Raw genomic sequence first — 24322 nt, 5'->3', positions numbered from 1 at the left:
GCGGTTTCTAGAAGTAGACACTATCCCCCATGAACATAACATCATCAAACACGTGCCAACTGTCAAGAAATCAACTGTAAATCGACCTACATACGTTATAAATTGAATTTAATACCAAAAAAAATCAACGATAATAGGCCCTAATTTTCGGTACCATGGCGCTGTTGACGCAGACTTTTACGGCTGCACCGACCAACAACTCTATCGACCTCCGTCTCACCGAGCTGGACCGTTTGCTGAGTCGACTGCAGCAGTCTGCCCTGCGTGCTAGCGCCGAGAGGCAAAAGTTACTCCTGTCGAATGCGTTTGCAAGAGAAAAGTTGTCCACGGTGGGTTTTTCCCCATTCCCTATTTTCTACCAATCCGCAACTCATGCGCTTGACGACCTAATAAAAGGAAGCGATTTCGATAAGCTTAAGCTGACCCGGATCCAACTTGAAAAAAAAAGAGTATTGAACATGCTCGCACACAGCTGAGTGGGTTGGAGCGGGATGCTCTGGGGGTCAAAATCCATGCGCACCGCCAGGGACTTCAGGCTGACCTCACTCGCAAGAGAGAGGTTGTGGAGGAGCTGTTTGAGAGGATGAGAGATCTGGAAGAGATGGCGGGGAGCATGTCAAATGGCGACAAAGATGACGACGATGACGAAGACGACGGTGGCGATGACGTCTTGAGTGCAATCGGTGTTTCGACGAGCAGCGGCACAGATGAGGTCATTCCTACCCCGAGCGAGAGCATGGACTCGACGTCAGCCGATTCTGGCATGCATGGCGTCGAGCCCACGGCAGCAATGATTCCATTACAGGATCAGGGACATGATGAAGGGGGCGATGGACCGGATCATGCCGCAGTTCCTCCCGTCCAAAAGGCACCGGAAACTACCACTACTCAATCGATACGGTCGCGGGGTGGAAACCAATCCCCCTCGGGCAGCGGGCAGGACGCCAAGTCGACGGCCGCGGCAACCACGACGGGCCACAACCTGTTTGGCAACCGCGAGAGGGAGGCCGGCGCGCTCACGACGGCCACCACCGAGGCGATCCTCGACCAGCAGAGGGCCGAGCAGGACCAGCTGTCCGAGTCCATGGTCAAGATGGCGAGGAGCCTCAAGGAGTCGTCGAGGGCATTTGCCGCCTCGCTCGAGGAGGACCAGGCCGTGATGCAGCGGGCCGGCGAGGGCCTCAACAGGAACGAGCTCGGAATCGAGGCCGCCACCAGGAGGATGGGCACACTCAGGAAGATGACCGAGGGAGAGGGCTGGTGGGGCCGCATGAGGCTGTACGCCATGGTCTACGGTCTCATGGTCACTCTGATATTGTTTGTCTTTGTCATTCCGAAGCTCCGCTTCTAGCCTCTGTCTTGAACTTTATGGGACCTTTTACAATTACTATAATCAATGATGACCTTGCAAATCATGCCATCATCCTGGCTGACGTCTTTCGACTTGCTATCCCGGCGTAGAGACCTCCAGTTGAGGGTTTGCAACGTCCTGCTACCAAGTCAGCAACAAACACTGCCTCGTGTCATACCTGGGTTTCGGACTGTATTTTGGGATACGGGCTCAGAGTCAGGGTGATAAGCAGATCAGAATGATTGCGCGGCAGCCGTGTTCGACTAACAAACCTAAATAATAATAAAAAGCCCATGCGCATACCTACCTATACCTCACCTATATCTAACTGCCACGACAATTCGTACACCTGGTCGCCGACTCGTTTGTTTAGGTGGATTGATTCATGCACTTCTTTGACCATTGAGGCAAAAGTTTGTTTGTCCATGTTGATAGCCACTGCATATAGACTGCTGCACACGGGTAAGGTTTGACTGCTTGTTCAACTGACTTGTGGGTTATTTCAGCCAGGTCTGATCAACGATGATGGGTCTCCAGAGCGACAAAGATATCTAAATTTATCTATGCTTTGCTTTTTCTAGACCAGTACCTATACCTCCTATACTATGCGTTTTTTGCCTGTAATTACGACACATTCTTATGGATTATAGACAGTAGGCTGCCACAGGAGTTACCTCTTGGACATGGAAGCTTTTTGTCCGACGGCGATCAACAAACAGCGATAGGTAAGTCTACGGGTGCTGCTCATGCCAGGCCCTGAACCAGTCAAGAGACTCGGGATTGGCCACACTCGCATTCGTCTTTACCTTCATCCCCGAGATGATCTGTTTCACGGCGACCTCGATCCTGGTCGTGTTGAAGCGAGGGTCAGTAAAAGTAGGAATGTAACAAAAAAAAAAAAAAAAAAAAAAAAAAAAAAGGTCAAGACTCACTTTTTCCCGTTGCCCGTTTTGGGAATACCGCCTTCAGCCTCCTCGATAAACGCGGGGACGTGCCGGGGACTGAGCTCGGTGCGAATCGTCGTCTTGATCCGGCCCTTAAGCTCATCATCAAAGCTCTTACCGGCAGCGGGGACGACAAACAGGCAGACGGCCTCGTCCGTGTCGCCCTCGCGCCTCCTTCCGACGCAGAGTGCGTCCTCGACGTCGCCGGGGAAGAACTTTGTGAGAATGTTGTAGATCTCGGCAGAGCCAAAACGAACACCAGCCGGTTTCAGCACGCCGTCGGACCTGCCAAGCATGACGAGCCCGGCCGAGGGTCCGTCCACCTGGCGGACAAAGTCGCCGTGGTGCCACATGCCGGGGAAGCGCTCAAAGTACGCCTTGCGGTACTTTTCGTCGCCGTCGTTGCCAAAAAAGGTCAGGGGCTGGCAGGGGAAGGGCACCGTGCAGACGAGGTCACCCGGCTCGCCGTCGGTAATGAGGATGGGTTTATCCGGGTCCGATGCAGAGTCTACGACGGCCACGGCCATCCCCAGGCCGGCGCATTGGACCTCACCCGCGCGGACGGGCAGCAGTGGACACGGCGCGCCGAAGAGGGATATGATATCCGTTCCACCCGTTATCGAAGCCAGGTGGACTTTGGAGGGAAAAGCCTCGTATACAAAGGCAAATGTGGAGGGCGGTAGAGGTGCGGCGGTGGAGTAGATGCCCTCAAGTGAAGAAAGATCGATGCCGGGTTCGCGTACGGGGTATATTTTGTTTGCCTCCAGGGCGGTCAGGTAGGCCGCCGAGGTGCCAAAGTGAGTTACCCTGAGCTTAGAAAGTAGCCTTGGGAGCGACAGATAGCCATCGGGGCGAAATGGAGAGCCCGAATATAAAACCAGGGATGTGCCGACGGAGAGGGCGGTTATGCTCCAGTGCCACATCATCCATGATGTAGTTGCTACAGTAAGGTGCTGTTAGAGTCTAGATGAGGCATTGCCCAAATTCCTTCTAGTGCACTTACTAAAGTAAAGCATTCGCGACTTGGGGTTTAGCGACCCATGAAGGAGGTGCTCTTTCTTGTGCTGGATTAAAGTCCCCAGAGCCGAGTGTACAATCGCCTGAAGTAAAATATAAGGTTAGCTTTCTTTTTCGATGCATATAGACAGAAACTAGATTCACTGTCTCACTTACCTTTGGCACACCTGTTGTTCCTGACGAATAAAGGATGAATAGTGGATGGTCAGAGGGTAGCTGGTCAAACTGCTGCTTCGAGCCTGTACCGTTCTGCTCCACTTGTGCTGCAGCCAAGAACTGGTCAAAGTCGTCGGCTTTGACGTCTAGAGCACGAATTTCTTCCAAGGACAAGTCGACGGCCTGCAGATTTCTGGTGACAACTACAAGCTCGAGGCCGTGCTTCTTGAGCTCCCCGACTATCTCCAAGGTCTTGGGCGTGCTGGCCCAAGACTTGCCGTTGTAGGTCGTGCCGTTGTCGGCAAACAGTACTCTGGGTCTGACCTGGACCAGCCGATCGAGCACGGCGCTGACACCATTGTCCGGGCTGATGCCGGTCCACAAAGCACCAATGCTGGCGGCGCCCAACGCTGCGACGAGGGCCTCGACGTGGTTGGAGATGTAACCCGCCACGACGTCTCCGCGCTGGAGCCCAGCAGCGCGAATCGAGGCGGCACAGCGATTGACCATGTCCCGAAGCTCGGCCCAGGTCGTCTCCTTTTCGTCGGTCTCGGTTGCGGTGATGATGGCAACGGACGACGGGTCGATATCGACGCCAGGCGGGAACAAGAGGTTCTCGGCAAAGTTCAAGAGGGCGCCGCTGAAGAAATTCGGCCTCGGGAACATACCACCCTCGGGCAGGACCTCATCATAAGGCTTGGAAGCCACGACGCCGGCGTAGTGCCAGACATCAGCCCAGAACGCAGCGGGATCGGCGGTGGACCACTTGTGCAGCTGCTCGTAGTTCTGGAGGCTGAGGGACCTGGTCGAGTTGACGTGCTCGAGGAATTTCCACATGGGTGTGGACTTTGGATCCGGGTGTCTCCAGAGTTCCACGCCGCCGGGTTCCCCATTGCCCATTTTGACACGCTTAGACTGATGGGATGCCATATCCTGGGGAGGGGACAAGTCGTCCCCGGTCGAGTCAAGAGTATCTCGCTTTGTTTTCTCCATGGTGACTTGTTTTGTTTATTTCCGTTGTTTTTTTTTTTTTTTTTTTTTTTTTTTTTTTTTTTTTTTTTTTTTTTTTTTTTTTTTTTTTTTTTTTTTTTTGAAAAAAAATCCCCCCCGCGGCAAGCTAAGCCGTCGTGTAGATCTGATGAGATATTTTGCAGTAGGGTCCGATGTTTACTATGAAGGTGGGTAGGTAAAGCAGGTAGCTCCGCGCCCTGAATAAACCGGGTTGGTTGTTTGTCGGGCTGAATGCGCAGGATCCGGGGAAGATAAAATCCGGGGAATCACCAGAGAATAAAAATAAAGATTTGTATTATTTTTTTTCAACGCAAGTAGTACCTGCTGCGCACTCTATCAATTGTGCATCGAAAAGTAAAACAGCAAGGAAGGCACGTTTGGACCCGCAATGCTTCGTCAATACTGTACAATACTTGAACTAAGGTGTCTTGTTGACCCGACAGTATCCGCTTCACGTATCTCAGATGGCTTAGCAGCATGTCCTCGTAAGGCGGTACAGAGCATTGGATTTTTCACCCCACGGACAACCGAGACAGCATTTTCATCAGGCAGGCAAACAGGGAGGCCCTTTTGGCAACCGGCTTATTTTTATTTTATTTATTTATTGTTATCATTATTATTTTAGCAAAAACTAAAGAAAAAAAAAGTGTTTAAAAAGATGCACCCAAAATCCCTGCCCAGATCTAAATCCGGAGTCGATCCGTATGTGTTCCATGAACGACTCCATCCAGCTTGTCCCGTTCTCGATCAATCAAAATCCGGACCCGTCCGGCACCGGAAGATCCTCGGAAAGAAAAATATTACATCGGGGCTGTCTGCGTTGGACGCCCGGCTGGGCTGCTAGGGGTTCGGATCAAGTCTAAGGATGGAAATTCCAGTAATTATCTTTCTGGTCTAGTTCTGGTTCTAATCAAGTCTTGGGCGCCATCGGTTCCGATTGTCGAAGTCATGGAATATCAAAATAATTAAGAATAAACAAGCAGAACAAATATCAAAACGCCTTGACGCAAAGACAGAAGAAATATGAGAAGGCATGAAAAGTAACTGGTAGTTTAGGACTAGATAGAAGCAAGTAAAGGATCACCAAGTCAACGTCAGTATTTCCTATTCAAACAAACATTCATTATGGGCTACTATCCGTGGATGAGGACATAATTGATCAAGCACTTTTCCCTGGGTGAAAACATCTGGAATACCCTTCGAGCCCCTACTTCCACCCTTGAATCACCATTGAAAAATTACGCATCTCCCTGACAACTCCTGAACTCAAAAATACTGACCTACCTGACCGGCGCCTTACCTTGCATGGCTAAGCTGCGCTACATCCGCCTCATCCGATTCCCGATGTGGCCGGTTGAAGCGTTGCCCCCCTTGCCCGGGCCTGTCAATTGCCGCCACTTGCTACAGCCTGAGCGCATGCAAAAAAAAAAAAAAAAAAGATGTCAATGAAAAGGATTTGATCGAGAGACAAGGGGCACGCGTACTACGTTGGGTAGCCCGACAGTGGGGTATGACAGCATGGTGATGGGTGGCAAGCAATCACACATCAACGCTCATTTCCCGAACCCTTTTTTGATGACCAGGGATAAAAGCAAACGGGGAGGGAAAAAAAAAAAGAAAGAAAAGCCATTCTTATTTTTGGATCCACCTGAGACACTGTACCCAGACGGGCTTCTATTCAGTTGCTACATAATTATAAAATATGTAGCTAATTAGAGCTCAGCGGATTTTGCGGGAACCGGCACACTCGGGATCCATTACGACACATGGTGACCCCTATTTTACGGAGTCTGGTCAAAATTCTGTTCGCAATTTGCTAATCACTCTAGGTACTCTCTCAAAGTCCTGTTACATACAGTACATACAATGCACTTGTTCTTGTGGCCGATCCGGGAGTTTGATTGAGTACATCCACGCACAGTACAGTGATCACGGCCTTGAAGTCGTCATAGTAACTCGAGCCTCTTTGTTTCTTTTTCTTCATTGTTGCTTCTCCTCGTAACCTTTATTCATGTCACGTTTCTTGCCGGCTTATCTGATTATTCGAACATCAAGGCCTACCGTGCACTACCTGCGTAAAACCAAGCCTCGAATCGTTCGAATCGGCTGCCATTAAGATCGACATCCCCTCGTCAGGTAGAGCTTTGAATGTGCCAGAAGCCAAGCCAGCCTAATGTCACCCTAATTCCCACAGCACGGGTTTCTTCCGCCTGCCCAGAAATAGGCCCCTTGCAGTAAAAGAACCAGGGACTCGCAGCTCCTTATTCGTCCCTGTTACCTGGCCCGCCAGGCTCATCATTTCAATTGGAGTCCTCCATCCAAGCGAGATCCAGTCGCAGAATCCCCGGGGTCCCTGTCTCGTCAGCTTTTTGTCTGACTTGTAATCTAATATCAACCAACTTGCTCCTATCCTAGACGCCACCAGTCGTTTCCTCTCTTTTTTTTTTTTTTTTCTCCTTTGTCTCCTCCGTTTGGATCACCCACTCTGAACGCCAACTGTCAAGCCTCTACCAGAGTACGGTCGGGCAAACGTCAACCGGAACCCAAGCGTTCAGTAAGTGCACAACCAATGCTATCCATTCATTTTTCTTCTTCTTCTTATCTTTGGCCGAACACAAGTTTGAATGTAACGCCGTCGAGCAAGTGCACGTGTTGCTTGCAAAGTTGCAGCTTAGTTGGTCTAGTCAGACTGTTTTGTTTCTGGTGGTGCCAAACGGCGGCGTAATCGAAGGGAGGGTTCGTGCCAAATCTGCATGCCAACAAGCCATTCCCTCCCACAGCCCAAGGCACATTTTTCGCCTGCCTTAGCCTTGGAGAGTTGTGGTGCAACCGATCAATTGCGGTCAATCAATCGATTGCGGCCAATCAATCAATCCGTCTACCTGCAAGTGCACGGCACGACAACATTCATTCACCGCACTGCATTACGCCAGCCGTCCCGAAATTTCAAATTTCCTCTGCCTTGTCACTCTTGCCCTACTTTCACTGCCACAGTCACTTTTTTCGAGCCCTGTTCCATCCCATCATGCTACTCCTGGGCATCCAAAAATAAAGATACGACATCTTTTTATAATACCGAACATCGCATTTTTGCCACGCACTCCCTGCAACTCGAGCGCTGACATCCAGATGAAATATAAGGCGGAAGACCTCTGATCTGTCCAGTTGGTTTTGCTGCTTGTTATCCCAAAGGGCCCAACCGGTTTCGCCGGAACCCTTTTGCAGACTTTCTCCGTTGCGATCATCGATCCCCCGAGAGACATGCCCCGGAAGCTGCTTTCGAATCCCTTCTCGAATACCACCGTCAGCATGCCACAGGATAGAAAAGCCTCTCAGCCCAAAGGCAACCGCTTCACCCAATTCTTCTCCGCCAGACCCAAAGAGCCCTCGTCTGCCCAGCAGGCGCTTGCCCTGGCGATGCAACAACAACACGCCAACAATGCCTCGCCCATTGCGGATGGCAGGGAAATGACCGTCACTCGCGTCGACGACAAGCCTGCCGGTCTTCTCCAGTCACAATCGAGCCCCGAACAGGGCACCACAAGCCGCGCCGATGCTGAGTTCGGCCCTCTGTTGTCGCAGTCGCACCGCTATGTCAGCAAGCACCAGGGCGAACCCCTTGAGACTCCCGTGCTGGACGAGCCTCCCTACTACTACGTTCTCACCACATACATCAGTTACCTCGTGCTTATTCTCGTTGGTCACATCCGTGACTTTTTCGGCAAGCGACTGGGCGACCCTAAACATTACGCCTCACTCAAGGCCGCCAACGGCTATGCCCCGCTCAACGAAGACTTTGATAATTTCTACGTCCGGCGACTCAAGATGCGTCTGGATGACTGCTTCGCCCGCCCGACAGTCGGCGTGCCCGGTCGCTACATCACGCTCATGGACCGCACCTCGAACGACTTTAACCGTACCTACAAATACACCGGCACTCACACTGAGACCCTCAACATGAGCTCCTACAACTACCTGGGTTTTGCTCAGTCGGAAGGAACCTGTGCTGACGCTGTCGAGGAGTGCGTCAAGAGGTATGGTCTTAGCTTCTGCAGCCCTCGACAGGACGGTGGAACGTCGGACCTCGCCCTCGAGGTCGAGCGTGAAGTGGCCGACTTTGTCGGCAAGCCTGCTGCCATGGTTTTCCCCATGGGCTTCGTCACCAACGCCAGCTCATTCCCCGCCCTGGTCTCTAAGGGCTGTTTGATCATCTCAGATGAGCTGAACCACGCTTCCATCCGTATCGGCGCTCGTGTCTCGGGCGCCGTCATTCGATCATTCCGCCACAATGACATGGAAGACCTCGAGAGCAAGCTTCGTGATGCCATCTCCCAAGGACAACCGAGGACGCACAGGCCGTGGAAGAAGATCTTGGTGGCCATTGAGGGCCTGTACTCCATGGAGGGCACCATGTGCGACCTGCCGGGCGTCATTGAGCTCAAGCACAAGTACAAGTTCTTCCTTTTCGTCGATGAAGCCCACAGTATCGGTGCTCTTGGCCCCCGAGGTCGTGGTGTTTGCGATTACTTTGGCATTGATCCCGCCGAGGTCGACATTCTCATGGGTACCCTGACCAAGTCATTCGGAGCCAACGGTGGCTATATTGCCGCCGAAAGACACATCATCGACAAACTTCGCGCCACTAACAACGCTACCCTCCTCGGAGAGTCTCCTACTCCTTGCGTTCTCATGCAAATTCTCGCTTCTCTCAAGCTCATCACTGGCGAGCTGAACCCTGGACAAGGCGAGGAGAGACTTCAGCGCATTGCCTTCAACTCTCGTTATCTCAGGTTGGGACTTAAGCGCCTCGGCTTCATCATTTATGGACACGACGACTCACCCATTATCCCCCTCATGCTTTACCACCCGGCAAAGATGCCTGCCTTCAGCCATGAAATGCTCAAGCGCAAGATTTCTGTTGTTGTCGTCGGATACCCCGCAACTCCTCTGATCAGCTCTCGCGCTCGTTTTTGTGTTTCGTCTGCTCACAACAAGGACGATCTCGACAGGCTGCTCGCTGCTTGCGACGAGATTGGTGACATTCTGCAGCTCAAGTTCTCCAGCGGTATCGCCGGTGGTCTGGACCCTCTCCCTGAAGGCGTCACGCCCGAGACGGAGGAGGAGTGGCGTAAGGCCAATGGTCTCGAGGGAGTTGTCAAAGCTCCGAGGTGGAAGCTCGAGGATGTCATCGCTCGCGGCGCTGAAGATACCCAGCAGAGGTTGCGTTAATACCGCATCGCTTTCTATGAAAAGTTGTTTTGCGTTTGCGGAGCAACAAGGTCCGCGCGATCATGTCATTTTTTTTTTGGGAGTTGAGGAGTAAATAATATTTTGGCGACAAAACTAGACGGGGGGCTCTTTGTTATGTTTTGGGCGATACTCCTTTTTGTCAATGTCTTTTCTTTTTCCTTCTTGTTTGTGGCTTGTGGCCCAGAATAACCACTGCATTGTCTGTCGGTATGGGATTATCATGTATAGAAAGACAGATGGGCTGATAATTAGACCCATCTCAGTGTCTCTTGTTATTATCGGGATCCTTCTGTATAGGGGAGGGCTACCAACTACCTAGTTAAGTGCAAAGGCATAGGAGTAGATGGATGCGTTCATGGGCATATTGGTCAGGAAGAGTCGTGGATGAATAATAATACCAACTGCCTAAAAATTACAGTCAATTTCTTTTGTTGAAAGCTGCTTGATGTCTTCCTATTTTTGACATGGCCTAATATTCAGTAAGTGAGTGAGCCAGAAATTACTATGATAAATACAAAACGGAATCCGCTGTGTACCTAGGTATTCATGTTGATTTATCCTGTTCTGGAATGTCTCATTTTATTGCATAGGAATACAAAGTCCTACTTGCTTCAATTGGGGAAGCGCGGTCGCTCTGACACGGTGTAAAGACAGTGTGAAATATATGCATGTTATTCAAATTTGAATCGACTCCCATTTGAAGGATACAGAGTACGCCGACGTCACTATCCCTTCTCCCTTCTCACGGGCATTAAACTCTGCTCGCCGCTTGCATCCATTGGGTCTCTTTTTTTTTTTTTTTTCATTTATCATGCGAAAATATTTTCCCACAGTCTCTATTTAAGTCGAGCAGGCTTACTGCGCGCAAATATTTACTAATAATTTCAACTCTTGCGACAGAGAAGCGATCTTCATTTCCCACCAACCACCAAGTTAGGTGGAGCCCTCTTTTCGCTTCGATCGCGTTTTTTATTAAACCGTTACCATATTAATCTACTCCAACATCGTCAACCAGGTATCTTTGAAGGCAAAAAAAAAAAGAAGAAAAAAAAGGTCAGATATTGATATGGCTTAAAGGAACTAGGCGCCAATTACTACCGAGATCACCAAAAAAATGGCCAATCTCTCGGGCAAACGCCGCCACGGCAAACAGGCCAAGAAACAACAGACATTGGATGCTCTGCTTGGTAGGTACTTCCCCATATTTTGTTTGGGAGAATATCGCCTTGCTAACACAAACTCACCGACACAGGCAAAACCAGCTCTCCTTTACCATCGAGACAGAATGTGCCAACACCAAGCTCCAGTGCTGCAAGCAGACCAGCAGCAGCAGGCAATGTCAGGTTCATGCCGAGGGGTGTTGCACGAGGTGCCCCACCAACGGCAGCTTCGGATTCTGATGATGACGGTGATGGTGCCGCTGCTGCTGCTGATGATGATGCTAAGCCTGATCCACCACCTGTAGATCCGGCCTCGCCCCCGCGCTCAGCAGCCAAGCGCAAAGCCGTGGTGTTGAGTGATGACGAAGGAGAGGATGAGGACGAGGATGACGTCCCGGTAGCGACACCTGCTAGAGCTCGGAAGCCAAAGGTTGTTGTTCTTGATAGCGACAGTGACAGCGATGTACGACCTTCAACGGCAAAAAGACGCCGTCTTGCAAGAAGGCAGTCAACCCCATCCTCACCCGGGTCGCCTGGCTCGAGTACCAAGGGCCGTTTACGCAGCACTCCGGCCAGTCGCAGTCTCAAGTCACAAAGAGAAAGGCGCATGGAGCTCCTCAGGCGCCGCCGTAATGGCGAAAAAGTCACCGAGCTTGATCAGATTGATGAAGCGTCCGGTGATGAAGAGCCACAGAGAGCATTGTATGATACGGATTCGGACCTGCCAGCTTTGGACGAGTTCGATGACGAAGACACAGACAGCAAGGAGACATCGGTAGAGCCCAGGCAAACACAGTCCAGCCCTACCAGGCGCAAAGATAAACCTGCAGTACAGGAAGGCAGTGACGCCGATAGCCTGGATAGCTTTATCGATGATGAGGATGGTCTTATCGGTGCGCCAGACTCGGTGGAAATACCATTGGAGTTCACTTCACAGGCTCACAAGCCTATGAAGGCTTTATTCAGAGATATCATTGACTGGCTGGTGCAGAATCGTATCAATCCGGATTTTGATCGAGAAAACGCGGTCTACCGTCTTGCCTGGCGAAAGCTAGATGACGAGTTCCGAGGGCTGGCGTCCTCCAAGTTCTCCTCAGCTGCCTGGAACCCCGAATTTCACAAGTCTCTAAGAGCTAGGCCGTATATGGATAATTACGAGTCTCCCAGGGATACGTCTGATTTGTTCACAACCTGCCAAGCGTGTAATCGTACCGGCCACCCAGCTACACGTGTGATAAGGTTCAGTGGCAAGCCCTATAGCCAACAAACTCTGGACGAAATCGAGCAGAGTGAGCCCGACTCAGAAGACGAAGGTCCGCACCGGGACAGGGATGAGAATAACAATCTCATTGCTGAAGAGGGCAAGGACTGGCTGTGTGGCGCGGTCTGCGCGAGCAACGCCGAAACCGCACATGACTTGCTTCATTGGAAGCACTCTCTCAAGGATTGGGTCGACGAGAGGTTGCGAACCCAAGGTCTCATGTCGGCAAAGAAAGTGGAAAAGAGGGAGCGCCTTTCGTCCAAGAAGCGGAGAAAGCGCGCCGACAAGATAGTGGACGAATGGGAAGAAAAGGGTGTAGTGAGGGCTCTTTATGACGATTTCAAGCGGACGCTCGAGACGGCTCGAGTCAAATCTACAACTGGAAAGACCAAGAGGAGGAGGTAGGGGTATTGGATGCTCCGCATGATCAGGTCGCCACGACATTTCCTAGGAATCAGCCGCTGTCTGCCCATTTCCAGTATCCCATCTTTTTGGGTGGACGGAGAAGCTGGTGGCGGGCGGCAACCTAACGGGAATCAAGGCATGGGTTAGAAAAATATCAGCGTTGTGTTTTTCTATCTTCTCTTTTACATTGGCGATGTTTATTTAGCTTAACTTTAAGCAGAGTAGCGATAGCCGAACCGGAAGTACCAAGAACGACAGCCGCAAACATAAAATTCAGCTAGGCACGTATGCATCTTTGGATTGAAGTTGGACCAAAAAAGTGGTTGGTGGCCTTATCATCATCCAAAGAGGAAGACTTCCTGTGACGACATAACTCGTGGGCGAACTGACACAAATACATGATGGGTAAGTCAGGGATACACCTAGATGGTCGATCCTGAAACACAGGAGAGCCGCGGACTGGGGGCTGGGGGTTTGCGAGGGAAGGGGTAACAAAAAAAGATCGCCTCGTTCACTCCACCACCAAACAAAGGCCAGTTCCAGGCCGGGCAGGTGGGGGGTTTTTGGGATATTCCCAGCTGAAGAAAAGAAGAAGAAGAAGAAGAAGAAGAAGCAAAAAAAGCAGCCCACTGTGGTGAGGGTTGTTACCGGACGGTGAGGGCAACGGGCATTGCGGGATCATGCCAGAAAGAGAATAAATTCCAAATATGAGGATGGGCTGCACGGCCGGATGCCTCTGCCCTTACAACCAAAAAGAAAACAAAAAAGAAAGAGAAAAAAAGAAGTTATAAGATTCCCTGACACTCTGGACCCTTGACTCCGTTTCCTCGAGTAATAAATAGTAACTGATGCAACAACTATCCAAGGATAGAAACTCAGGTGTCTTCCTGGGCTTTTCACTGTACGTAGTAAGGTGCACAGTAATTCTTGTCAGGTGTTATGTAGTACAATGACCTACCTGCTGCAAAAGCCCACTTGTTCCGTGCACTAGGTACCCTAACCCTTCCACATTGCGATACACTGCAGGTCATCAATCAATCTGTCTGCACATAAACCTTCTGCAGTAGAGCTAGACCTAGACTAAGAATGTGTAGGGATGCGCCCGCCCTGGATCATAAGGTACCTCACCTACTCAGGTACCTGAGGCGAAGGTGGAGGCGAAACGAGCCAGTGCAGAAAATCCTCTCTTACAATGTGCAACCAACCACCCGTAACAACAGGAACCCATCTCCAAATCTGGAAGTTTTTTTTTCAGATCGATAGTCGCCGTTAAGAACTGACTGAACTGACTTGGCTTTATTCTTTTTCTTTCTTGCGAGCGGAATGGAAAAAGACGAGATGGAATGATTTTTTTTTTCCCTTTGCAAAGGGGGGGCGGAGGGGGAAGAAGGGAAAAATAGGACGGCCAAGTAAACTAGACCCGTAGCACTTAATGCAACGCTATATAGGGGTTCCCGCTCGCTTGGTCGCCTTTCCATTGGATGTTTAGTGGGGCCTAGCACTGGCCACTACGGGGAGTGGAACCCCGCGACGAAGCATGCAAACCCAGCGGCTACGGGCTACGGTTTAACGGGTTGGATTAGCCCAGTGTCAATCAAGTCGCAAAAAGGAAGCTTCTTCGTCTGTATGCTGCTGCTGCTGCTTGCTGCTTTTTTTCTTCGGTCCCTCCTTGACATCAGCCTCGCCGGTTTTTGTTTATTTTATTTTATTTTTATTTTAGTTTTATTTGATCTTTTTTTCTTTTTCTTCTTTTTCTGTCTGCTCTCCCCGTATCCTCTTCCTTATCATCTATCTAAACTCCTGCCTTTTGAAGGGAAAAAAAGCTGGTTGGAAGACCTCATGCCATCGAACGTGACTTTGATAACGCGTTAAAAAGGTTTCTTTTGGATTCCATTTTGCTGTCATCGTCCGTTTAGTCGCTGGCCGCCACCTTTTTTTTCCTCGAGGCCTTTATTTTATTTGGAGAAAAGCAACGCAGGCGAACAAAACCAATCCACGCCTTTGGCTCTGCCCTGAACCTCCTCCTTACTGCCCAAACCATCAGACCAGAATCCGCACAGACTCTCCCATCTATCCAAGTAGACTGACTGGTCCAGCTCTCAAATCAAAACACCAAAGCTACCTACCTACCTAACTGGACCTTACCTGTCTAGCAATTTTCCCCGTTCTGGTCCAGCCTAGCCTGGCAAGGCGTGTGTGTTCCCGCTTGGGTTGGCTGTTGCTGCTGCTTTGACTTGCCGGCTGTCAAAAGATTAAGAAAGCCATCAGTCGACAAGAAAAAAAAAAACGACGGGCGCGCGCACATACACAAGAATACACCCACAGACATCATAAAAAAAACACTCAACATACGCATACGTATCCGGGAAACTTTATTTTTTTCCAGCAAAACATCACCAAAGTTGGAAAAGCAAAACTCACCGTGTACTCTGTTTTTCAAACCCGCCGAAAATTCGCGCCTGGCAGACGGCGACTTTCTTGTTCACCCCCTGAGCAACTGATCTACAAAGTCGAGGACCCTCGTTCCCTCGGGGTACAAGAAAACACCCCAACCCCCGCCGACCGCCGCGTCCCCGCCTCGTGAGGCAGCCAAATACCCCCTCTTTTGGCCGCCATGAGCTTCAACACGGGGACGGCGTACGCCGAGTCGGACGCAGATGACGAGTACGAGAGGGATATTCACGACAGCTCACCCATCGACGCCACCGATGCCGAGGCGTCGCCGACCGAGTCGGACCCGCCGTCCAACGAACACACGCCCACAACGTACGGATATCGCAGCAGTGCCGATCGCCTACCGGAGACAATCATCTCGGAGTGGACGGCCGACGAGTGCGCCGACTTTATCGCCACGATCGGTCTGGAGCAATACTCGACTCGTTTTGTTGGTAGGTTTATTTTTGACTGTTTTTGTTTTCTTTCGCCACGTGGGGCTTAAGGCTGTCATGCCTTGAAAGAGAGATGGCTTTGAATTGCAAAAAGTTCATCATAATCCGATCATGTTGGCTGACTTGTGTGGTTTTTCTTCCCGTTTGACAGAAAACGAAATCGTTGGCGAGGCACTCGTTGCGCTGTTACACGATGATTTAAAGTCGATGGGGATCCACAGTGTTGGCCATCGACTGACCATCCTGAGGAGCGTTTACGATGTTAAGAAGGCGCAGGACGTGCCAGTGGAAAGCGACCATTACGTACCTTTGAGTGAGTTTGATTGCTTTCAGGTATCCTCAACACGTGCGTGGTATTGTTTGACTGACCTGATAATTCTCTACCCATCGCAAACAGCCGCGGAAAACGAGGGGCAGTACGCGACTGCTAAGGACATCAAGAACTTGGTGGAGCAGTTGCGATTGCGCGACGAGCGCATGCACCTTTTTGAACAGGACTTTCGTCGGCTTGCAGAAGACTTTAGGAGATTGCGCGAAGACATGCTGCCAGCGCTTAGGTTGGCCAAGGATGCGCAGCAGCCGCTGCCGCACCTGAACAACGGCTCGGCATACGCTGGATACGATACGACGATATCACCACCGGCACCGACACCCTCGACGAGTGGTCAATCTGGAGGCGGCCTCAAACGCCAGTGGTCGACCAAGAAGATCATGCTAGGCACGACACCAAAAGCCACTTCGCCAACGCACCTCCAAACGGCACACGATAGGTCGCTTGCAGAGCAGACTCTGGACCCTTCGAGCGCGGCCGAGAGGGCTGTAATGTCATCAAGCCACCTAGCCATCAACGGCCTCGCACCATCGGCAACGTCACCCTCGTATCCATCAATAAATATTCCCTCGCCGACGTCTCCACCAACAACACTTGGTGGAACGACACTGGCATCTCGATCTTACCGTTCAGACCAACCGACGCCATCGAGCCGATCGACCTTTGCAGAATCGGACTACGCGCACCCTGGGGGACGGGACAAGCAGCCGGTGGCGCCGCGCAGGATGCAGACGCCAGCACCTGACACACCAAGCGGCAGTAACGCGTCGGTTGAGATTTTCAAGTCATTCCGAGTCAGCATGGACGATCCGTGCTACAAGGTACTGCCGGCCGCACTGAAAAAATACCAAATCAACGCACCGTGGGATCAATACGCGCTTTACATTGTTTATGGGGACCAGGAGCGCTGCTTGGGCCTTGAGGAGAAGCCTCTCATCTTGTTTAAGCAGCTCGACAAGGAGGGCAAGAAGCCCATGTTTATGCTCCGCAAGACCAACAATGCGCAGGTTGATATTGGCAACGAGGCTCCAGGCAGCGCGGGGTTGGGAGCTAGTGCAAGAGGGGCGGCCACAGGATATGATCCCCCAGGTGGAATAATATAAATCAAGCAGGAAGGAATAGCCAGAATGAAGCACAAGCTGCCTTTGTTCTGAGAAGCCCTTCTTGCCGCTTTGATGACCAAGGCTCAAAGAAAGTTTGGCCTTGATCCGGCTCCCAATTCACATGTTGCCGATATACCCTCACCATAAACTATTCTCACCCAACCTGTAAAGAGACATACACGCATGTGTGTCTTGATTGCTCCTTTCTAATCAATTCTCAGCCGTCACATATCCCTTTTGTTAACCACTTTGGAGAGCTATCTGTCTTGTGTCCGACTTGAGTCGATGTACAGAACCTGGATGTTGCAACGACTTGGGCTACTACTATTTAGTACTAGTGAAACATAGTTGTCCGAATATATTCTTCTGGCAAGGCTTTGAGTATAGGCTGTATTCTGTTATTTACCAATGCATCACCTTCAATATCTCCGTGGAAAGACAGGGTAAAGTAAAGCAAGTTATTTTCTATTTTGCTACGGCTACCGGAATTGTAGGGCTGGATTGTGGACTTGGTTATGCCTTGAGATGTGCGAACGTGCATCGGAGATATAATGTAGATCCGACCCTCAAGTCCCCCATCTAAGCTTGCCGGAGGACTTGGTTACCTCTTTGAGGCATACCCTTAATATAAAAGGTGGCGATGCCAAACAAATCAATTCAATTTTCAGTGAAACAGATAAATAGGTTATCCATACTGTACAGGGCAAGGCCTGACGTGGCCGTTTGAACAAAAATGCATCCAAGTTTACGTAAACAATGCAAACGTGGGTTGTTGAGACAAAAAGGCGGGGCGGTAGGTTGTGCTTGTGAAGCATGGATGGGTTCAAGCGTTAATCCTAGGTACTACTTACTACACACGTTGGCGCTACGTACTGTACTTTACTTTACTGGGGGGTGGGGTTCACTACGTAGTAAAACGCCGAAAGAGAATGAATAGAACCCCCCCGCCGTGGAAGGGAACAATTTTGACTCGGGTGGGACAAGAATAAAAATAATAATAATAATAGAAGCAAAACAGACCTACCTTTCTTATTTACTCCGTACTAACAGTACACATTTCAAGAATGCAAAGCCTCGAGTCGCAGCAAGCGTTCCGATCTCCAAGCCCGGACCCGAACTCAATTGTCGCAGTTTGGCTGGTTTGTTCGATTGGTTGGACAGGGGCGGAGCAAAAATGGTCAAGTCAAGTTCAATTGTCTTTTATTTTGTTCTCTTTGTGGACTTTCCTTAACGGACTCTCTCAGCACTCACTAAGAAAGAAAGAAAGGTTAAGGCTAGGTTAGGTACCTTACGTACGGTAATTTTCCTACTTTCGTACTATTTCTGGCAACAACTTTTTGAGGTAGGTGCTACGTACGTACATAAGCTGAATATCTTGTGTTGAATGCAAACAACAACAAAAGAAAAAGTGGTTCGTCCAAACAGCTTTCATCGCCCCTGCTAAGCCTCGCCGAAGTCAGCGCGGCACGAGTGGCTGAGCGCACCACACCACACGGATTCGACGACTATTTTTGCACATCACATGGAATGGATCATACGTAGGTTTTGGTGAGACATTGGAAAAGAATGCGACGGATATGGTAAAAGAGAAGAAGAAGAAGAAGAAGAAAAGAAAAAAAAAAAGAAAAAAAGAGAGAAAGAAGTTTAAAAAAGGGAAAGTGAAACAAGAATTCAAAATGAGAAAAAAAGAGCAACAAGAAGCTTGCATCGCAACTTGTTAATGAACTGGATACAAGACTTATGGCAAGGTAATGGAGTAAATGGAGGAGTACGAATACCTACCTCAACTCACCTTGCTCACATATCAACGTGACTTGGATATTCGTATGGTTGCCGCCGCTTGGGCTTGGCAGGCCCCACCAGTGATGACGCGCGCCCTCTCAAGTATGGGCAAAAAGCTGGTGGTGGCTTTTGGCCTGGCCGTCCCTGTTTAATCCGACTTCGACAGCGTGCGGGCGACTCGGCGCTACTACACCAAGATCAGTCAGCCTAGGCTTCTTCTTTTTTTTCGTGTGGTTTCTTTCTTTTTGTCTTTTTTGAATATTCTCTTTTCGAATCTTGTCCTTTGTCCTTTTCTTTTGTATCCATATTTTTGTAATCTTGTTCACACATTCTCAAGGGAACTCCTTGTCTCAAACGCTTGCAATTGCCTAGAAACGACTCAAATCACAATTTCTCGTTTGTACATTTGGTTGGCAAACTGTTTAGACAAAAAAAGAAAAGTCGAAAAAAAAAAAGACTATCCTGTGCCTGTGCCAGAAAATACAATACCTCGTCAGCCAATCCAAGGAAGCGTGCACGTCTGACAGGACCAAAATCTTTTGCTCAACTCCCTCACTACAAAAGAGTTGGAAAACAGAGCGCCCGTCTCAACTATTGACTAGACCTAGTTCTAGACTCTATCTTAAGCTAGCTGCTCCCAAAACCTCGGAGGGCAAGGGGAGGCAGAGAGACCTGTATATACACACACGCACGTACACAAAACATTCGATCCCCATCCGAGCCTTTTTTTTGTTCAACACCCGAGAACCCGCCGAACTCCTCCTCCCCCTCGCCGGGGCATAAAAACCGCCACCATGCTCGACGAGAACCTCCCCAGCTTCCAGTTCCGCCCGAGCTCGGACAACCCAGACGCGGTCGTTCTCTTCTTCACGCAAAACGGCTCCGAACCCGAGCCCGAGTACGTCTTCAAGCGCGCCGACCCAATCTCCCAGCCCGCATGCCGCGGCAACTATGCCGCCGCCATCGTGGACCCCTACCAGCCGGGCGTCGTCTACGGTGAGGTCCTGGTGGCACCAGAGTGGACGCAGCCGACGCTCTCGGCTGCCGAGATTCGCGCGCAAAACGGCGCCGCCGCACCCTCCTCCCCCGTGGTGCCCGACGCCTTCTTGGTGCAGCTTTACAACCCGGACCAGTCGGTCGCGTTCAAGATGTTTGGCAGCAGCGGCTGGGGCAAGAGCGGCGGCTGGGAGTTTGAGATACCGTCGCGGAGCTTCAGGATGCCCAGCGCGAGCCAGCTGGACCGCCAGCAGGCCGACGCCACCGTTGTGAGCGACATTGCGCCAAAGGTCATGTTCAAGTGGAAGCGGGACGGGAGGCTGTCCAAGGACATGACGTGCTACATGTCGGGTCGGAGCCTGGGTCGACACAAGAGCAAGGAGCCCGACATCACCATCGCATTCCTCAAGCAGGGCCGCGACCCGACCCTGACCATATACGAGCCGAACATGCGCCGCGTCGACGTCGAGGACCGAAAGGGGCTGGACCTGGTCCTTCTGCTCGGCGCTGCCGTCATCAGGGACCTGTATCTGGTCCCGAGGCAGGACCCCTTCAACATGATGACCGAGACGGGCGGGAGGCTGCGCAAGAACTCTCGGCCCACGGCGCCGCTCGCCGCACCCACCAACGGCGGCGGGCCCGTGATGTCTGGCGCCATCGCCAGCAACAACATCCCCACCACAACCCCGACTGCCATGTCATCAACGACGCCTCCATCTCGGCCGCCCACAGGTCCGGCGACGCAGGCCGAAATCGACGCCGAGACGGCCCGCCTCAAAGCCATGGTGGAGCAGGAGGAGCGCGAGGCGGAGGAGCGCGCGCGGCGGGAAGCCGAGGAGCAGCGGCGCATCCAGGAGATGCTGGAACAGGAGGAGCGGCGCGAGCGGCAGCGGCGAGAGGCCGAGATCGCCGCCGAGACGGAGCGCCTGCGGCAGATGTACGGCACCGAGGGCCAGGATCTGCCGTCCGCCCGCCCGAATCTACCCCCGCGGCCGGCGGACCCGCGGCCTGGGAGCGCAGGCCCCTCGAGCTCGGCACAACCGTCGCTGTCGTCGTGGTGGCGTGGTGGCGGGACGCCCCAGCAGCCCGGGGGTCAGTCGTCCTTCCAGGGTGGTGTAGGCGGAGGTAGCAGCAGCGTTGCGAACCGGCTCTCGACCAACCCTTACGTCCACAATGCGGCGGCTAGCGTCAGTGGGTTTTTCAACCGGGAGCGGGATAGAAGGGGAGAGGAAGGGAAGAAGGTGCGTAAGAAGAGGAGTGTGCACTTTTAAAAGAAAGAACGACACGATCACATTTTTTTTTCTTGATGAAATATGTATGGAATTTATTTATTGTTGCTGGAGCATTGGGTTGGCTTTTTTGGGTTTTTTTTGGTACTGTGGAACATTTTCTTCTTTTCTTTTGTCCCTCTGCATTTTTTGGTTGATGAATAATGATACAAGGTCTCTTTTTGTTTTGTTTAATTTTACAAGGCGTTCAAGGCAGTCCTGCAAGCATATTATACCGTTTTTAACGATCCCAAAGAACACGAGCAACAGACACACGCAAGAGGCGGCTGAATGGAAAAGAAGAAATGAACGAATAACGACCTGATTCCGAGGCCGATTTGAATTAAGAAAAAAAAAAAGACACCCTAGAGTGGTATTTCCAACACCGTAGTACAAAGGAACTTGAGAAAGAACAAAAACCCAAGCCTCAGCAACTGAGTAATCGCCCTGAAACAAGAAAAAAAAATCCCGCCCACCTCTAAATTTTGTCATAAAATCGATGAGAACCAAGAAGAAAAAGTAAACCAAATAAAGGAAAAAGAAAAGAAAATCGGATATCGCTAGTTTATTGTGAAAGAAGAATGGAAGGCGAAGAAGGAAAGTTGTTTTTGTAACAAGTGACTGGCTGTGTCGAAGTTTCTGGAATAGAGGCGCAAGTGGCCGTAGTTTATATCAAGTTGTGCTTCTTGAATATCTTCTTCAGGCTCTCGCTATCAAAGTCTTCGTTTTCGGGTATCATCTCAATTATGCCAGTCAGGTTTGCAATCAAATCGCCTTGATTGCGGTAGGCGAGTATGGCCGGCACAGCGGCATTGTCAAATTCAATGTCGTCGTAGTGGACCTTGACAAAGTGCACGGCGGGATATGCTGTGACAAGAGGCCTTAATGCAGCTTCAACCTCGGCTGATACTTCGCACTATTGAAGAGAACAGACAGACTCCAAGTCAGCAAGACTTTCAGACATGCATGGGTCGTCGCAAGATAAGAAGAGAAAAAAGACATACCTCATGGTCGTATACAAAAACTGCCACAACGGTGTCGCGGCCAACTTTTTCGATGGCATCCAGATAACCCATCGCGTCGACCTCGTCGAACCTGCCAAACATGCGAACGCTTGGTGATGTTCGCCTGTTCCGTATGGCGGGGCCGTTCTGCGCCTCAGCCTCGAGCTCCCTCCGCCTAGACTCGCGCCACTGCTGGAGGAACTCGTTGTCGGCATCATCGTCACGCTCGTCGGCGCTGCCGCCCGACTCGCTCTTGTCGGTCGTGGCACCGCTGTTGAGCAGGCCGCCCATGCCCAACACGCTCCGCCTGGCCTGGCGCACGCGTGACTTCCACTTGGCCTGCTTGGCCGTCTCATAGCTCCTCGCGTCGGCGATGACGCCCTTCACTCCGGTGGCGCGGCCGCTGTCGAATGACGGCGGGGGCAGATTGATGACGGCGCCGCCGCCGGCCGCCTCTGAGCCAAAAGTGGGCATGCGCATGGCTGCGTCTACCTGGGCTGCCCTGTAACGTTCTTCCTCGTCGAGGTCGTCGTAGTCGTCGTCCCTGTCCCGTCCTCGGTCCTCAGGGTGTGTGTTCCTTTCTGAGTGCGACGGGCCTGTGTTGTTTGCTACTAGGCGGTCGAATTCTTCCTGTGCTGCTGACATGATGAAGGAAGAGAGGGGAAGAAGAGGAGGAGAAAAGGACCGGTGAAGGAGTGGTGGGAAGCTTAAAAAAGAATCGTGCGTCAAAAGTATTATGGAAGAGCTGGACAGGTTATCCAAGGGGAGGGGGGTGTTTGTTTGAGAAGGGCGCTCCTGACTCTGTCAAGGTTGGCAAGGACCTTTGATATTGGAAAGGCTGCAACCACACCACACTCCGAACAATAGACACCCCACACCGGAGAGCCCAAACTATGTATGACCGCACGAGTACCGGTACAAACAAGCCCACTTACTCGCACCAAGCAAAGCAGGGCGATTTGAAGAGAGAAAAAAAAAAAAAAAAAAAAAAAAAGGTTGCTACTGTAATTAAAGCAGTAGTAGACAGCACACGGACTCGTCGGATCGTTTGTCACAATAGCCGGCCTGAGATTCAGTACTTTCCGTTTGACAAGACGGGCTGTTACCCTAGAGGGCGTGCGTGGAAGAAAAAGAAAGCAAAAACAGTAGGCAGATCGTTGGTTGGAACTTGGTACAGGGAGGAGTGAGCGAAACGGGGGCAAGACACGTGGAGACGAAGGGGGGGACCACCCGAAGAGTGACAAGAGGCTCGTGGTGGGCGGGGCGACCTGAGAAGAACGTGGTAAGTGCAAAACAAAATAGTTGGTGTAGGATTTCTAAATAAGTTGGTACACAAGGAAATCCCAGGGAGCGGGTGGAAGGGAAGACAGGGAGGATGGGGGTATGATCAGTCGTATGAGGAGGCGGAGCTAGGGAATAAAAAGAGAACGGCGAGAGAGAGTGTGTGTGTTTGTGTGGTGCATGTGTCGGTAGGAAAATAAAATAAAAGTCAAGTGCGGAAAGAAGATCAAGCCGTTACTAGAATTTGTCGGTTCGATCGATCACTGTTCCGTAGAAAGGGGCAAGATCTTACATTCCTCCAAACAAGTGGGCAAATGCAAGCGAATACCAGTACATGAAAAGGTAAGGTAAGGTACGGTAAGCGTAATCTATTGGTAAATTATCGCGATTCTCTTACCGTAGATGGTGGCAGTCTGTTGATCAATTGACTTGGTTGCAATAACGTTAGCGTCTGATCGTATTTTTTGGCGGAATGAAGTTTTGCTTTGACGCCCCGCTAAACGCGTCCACTAAGTTTGGTTGGCCTGATATTACCAACTTGTCTGGAAATTTGCCTTCTTAGTTGGCAAGCACCGCACCGCACCCTCCCTGGTACATGGCGAGGAAGGGACGGAGTGAGGAGGAGTCAGGCTATACTTGCTACAGTTCCGTACCACGACATGGAGAGACAGCTCTGGTTCTTCACAAAATCTAGTGTGCGGGAAAATGCCCGATGAGGCGCCTGATGTTTTACTTTTTATTTTAATCTTTTTCTTTTCTTTTTCTTTTTTTTTTTTTCTCAATCCCTTCTCTGTTGACATTAAATCCTTTTCCGGCTTTATACCCGTCCTATCCCTTAACAGTCCCTCTCTTTTTTTTTTTTTCTTTTTTCTTTTCCGGATCCGAAGAAGCAACCAAGCTTTGCCCAACACAAACAAACCCACACACAAAGGTATGCAAACACACCTGTATGCAAATGTCGACATGCGGCAGTTGTTCGGCCTTGTAGGGGTCAAAAAAAGCAAACAAGCCCAATCAAAAATAAATTGGACACCTTCTAGAAGCCCCCACTAAGCTTGGACTCGAAACTCTGGGCTGGGCCCGAATGTTTCAGGGTTCAGCATCTCTCCCATAC

At 50.8% G+C, this 24322-nt stretch overlaps 7 protein-coding genes across 7 annotated transcripts; 5 read left to right on the top strand and 2 right to left on the bottom strand.

Annotated features, from left to right (window-relative positions):
• The first annotated feature begins 45 nt into the window (after window positions 1–45).
• PgNI_09557 (uncharacterized protein) lies at window positions 46–1517 on the top strand. Its single transcript, XM_031129539.1, has 2 exons — window positions 46–329; window positions 449–1517. Exons 1-2 carry the CDS (start codon window positions 156–158, stop codon window positions 1349–1351), a joined length of 1077 nt encoding a protein of 358 aa, XP_030978322.1. The 5' UTR covers window positions 46–155; the 3' UTR covers window positions 1352–1517.
• Window positions 1518–1857: 340 nt separating this feature from the next.
• On the bottom strand, window positions 1858–4485 carry PgNI_09556 (uncharacterized protein). Its single transcript, XM_031129538.1, has 4 exons — window positions 3469–4485; window positions 3299–3395; window positions 2284–3235; window positions 1858–2197 (listed from the first exon to the last, which is right to left on the bottom strand). Exons 1-4 carry the CDS (start codon window positions 4459–4461, stop codon window positions 2083–2085), a joined length of 2157 nt encoding a protein of 718 aa, XP_030978321.1. The 5' UTR covers window positions 4462–4485; the 3' UTR covers window positions 1858–2082.
• Window positions 4486–7740: 3255 nt separating this feature from the next.
• PgNI_09555 (uncharacterized protein) lies at window positions 7741–9708 on the top strand (the record flags this gene model as incomplete). The annotated part of the gene is made up of 1 exon (XM_031129537.1): window positions 7741–9708. One exon carries the CDS (start codon window positions 7741–7743, stop codon window positions 9706–9708), a length of 1968 nt encoding a protein of 655 aa, XP_030977503.1.
• Window positions 9709–10715: 1007 nt separating this feature from the next.
• PgNI_09554 (uncharacterized protein) lies at window positions 10716–12555 on the top strand (the record flags this gene model as incomplete). The annotated part of the gene is made up of 2 exons (XM_031129536.1): window positions 10716–10916; window positions 10982–12555. The coding sequence occupies exons 1-2, from the start codon at window positions 10844–10846 to the stop codon at window positions 12553–12555; spliced, it is 1647 nt and encodes a 548-aa protein (XP_030978323.1). The 5' UTR covers window positions 10716–10843.
• A 1668-nt stretch (window positions 12556–14223) lies between these two features.
• Window positions 14224–17365, top strand: PgNI_09553 (uncharacterized protein). The gene is made up of 3 exons (XM_031129535.1): window positions 14224–15443; window positions 15595–15756; window positions 15841–17365. Exons 1-3 carry the CDS (start codon window positions 15170–15172, stop codon window positions 16875–16877), a joined length of 1473 nt encoding a protein of 490 aa, XP_030977874.1. The 5' UTR covers window positions 14224–15169; the 3' UTR covers window positions 16878–17365.
• Window positions 17366–18832: 1467 nt separating this feature from the next.
• On the bottom strand, window positions 18833–22921 carry PgNI_09551 (uncharacterized protein). The gene is made up of 2 exons (XM_031129533.1): window positions 21928–22921; window positions 18833–21839 (listed from the first exon to the last, which is right to left on the bottom strand). The coding sequence occupies exons 1-2, from the start codon at window positions 22570–22572 to the stop codon at window positions 21591–21593; spliced, it is 894 nt and encodes a 297-aa protein (XP_030978320.1). The 5' UTR covers window positions 22573–22921; the 3' UTR covers window positions 18833–21590.
• PgNI_09552 (uncharacterized protein) lies at window positions 19454–20926 on the top strand (the record flags this gene model as incomplete). The annotated part of the gene is made up of 1 exon (XM_031129534.1): window positions 19454–20926. One exon carries the CDS (start codon window positions 19454–19456, stop codon window positions 20924–20926), a length of 1473 nt encoding a protein of 490 aa, XP_030977873.1.
• Window positions 22922–24322: the final 1401 nt, after the last annotated feature.

This window comes from Pyricularia grisea, assembly GCF_004355905.1.
Source record: "Pyricularia grisea strain NI907 chromosome Unknown Pyricularia_grisea_NI907_Scaffold_7, whole genome shotgun sequence".
NCBI lineage: Eukaryota > Fungi > Ascomycota > Sordariomycetes > Magnaporthales > Pyriculariaceae > Pyricularia > Pyricularia grisea.
The sequence above is the reverse complement of the archived record's forward strand: the minus strand, read 5'-3'. Positions and strand labels throughout refer to the sequence as shown.

Bases quoted from the DNA above. Each gene is read 5' to 3' on its own strand.
- PgNI_09557 (XM_031129539.1), top strand. From the start codon at position 156: ATGGCGCTGTTGACGCAGACTTTTACGGCTGCACCGACCAACAACTCT. The intron at 330-448 runs GTGGGTTTTTCC...TGAAAAAAAAAG, and splicing joins CAAGAGAAAAGTTGTCCACG to AGTATTGAACATGCTCGCAC.
- PgNI_09556 (XM_031129538.1), bottom strand. From the start codon at position 4,461: ATGGAGAAAACAAAGCGAGATACTCTTGACTCGACCGGGGACGACTTG. The intron at 3,396-3,468 runs GTAAGTGAGACA...ATTTTACTTCAG, and splicing joins GAACAACAGGTGTGCCAAAG to GCGATTGTACACTCGGCTCT. The intron at 3,236-3,298 runs GTAAGTGCACTA...ACCTTACTGTAG, and splicing joins GTCGCGAATGCTTTACTTTA to CAACTACATCATGGATGATG.
- PgNI_09553 (XM_031129535.1), top strand. From the start codon at position 15,170: ATGAGCTTCAACACGGGGACGGCGTACGCCGAGTCGGACGCAGATGAC. The intron at 15,444-15,594 runs GTAGGTTTATTT...CCCGTTTGACAG, and splicing joins ATACTCGACTCGTTTTGTTG to AAAACGAAATCGTTGGCGAG. The intron at 15,757-15,840 runs GTGAGTTTGATT...CATCGCAAACAG, and splicing joins CGACCATTACGTACCTTTGA to CCGCGGAAAACGAGGGGCAG.
- PgNI_09551 (XM_031129533.1), bottom strand. From the start codon at position 22,572: ATGTCAGCAGCACAGGAAGAATTCGACCGCCTAGTAGCAAACAACACA. The intron at 21,840-21,927 runs GTATGTCTTTTT...TCTCTTCAATAG, and splicing joins TTTTTGTATACGACCATGAG to TGCGAAGTATCAGCCGAGGT.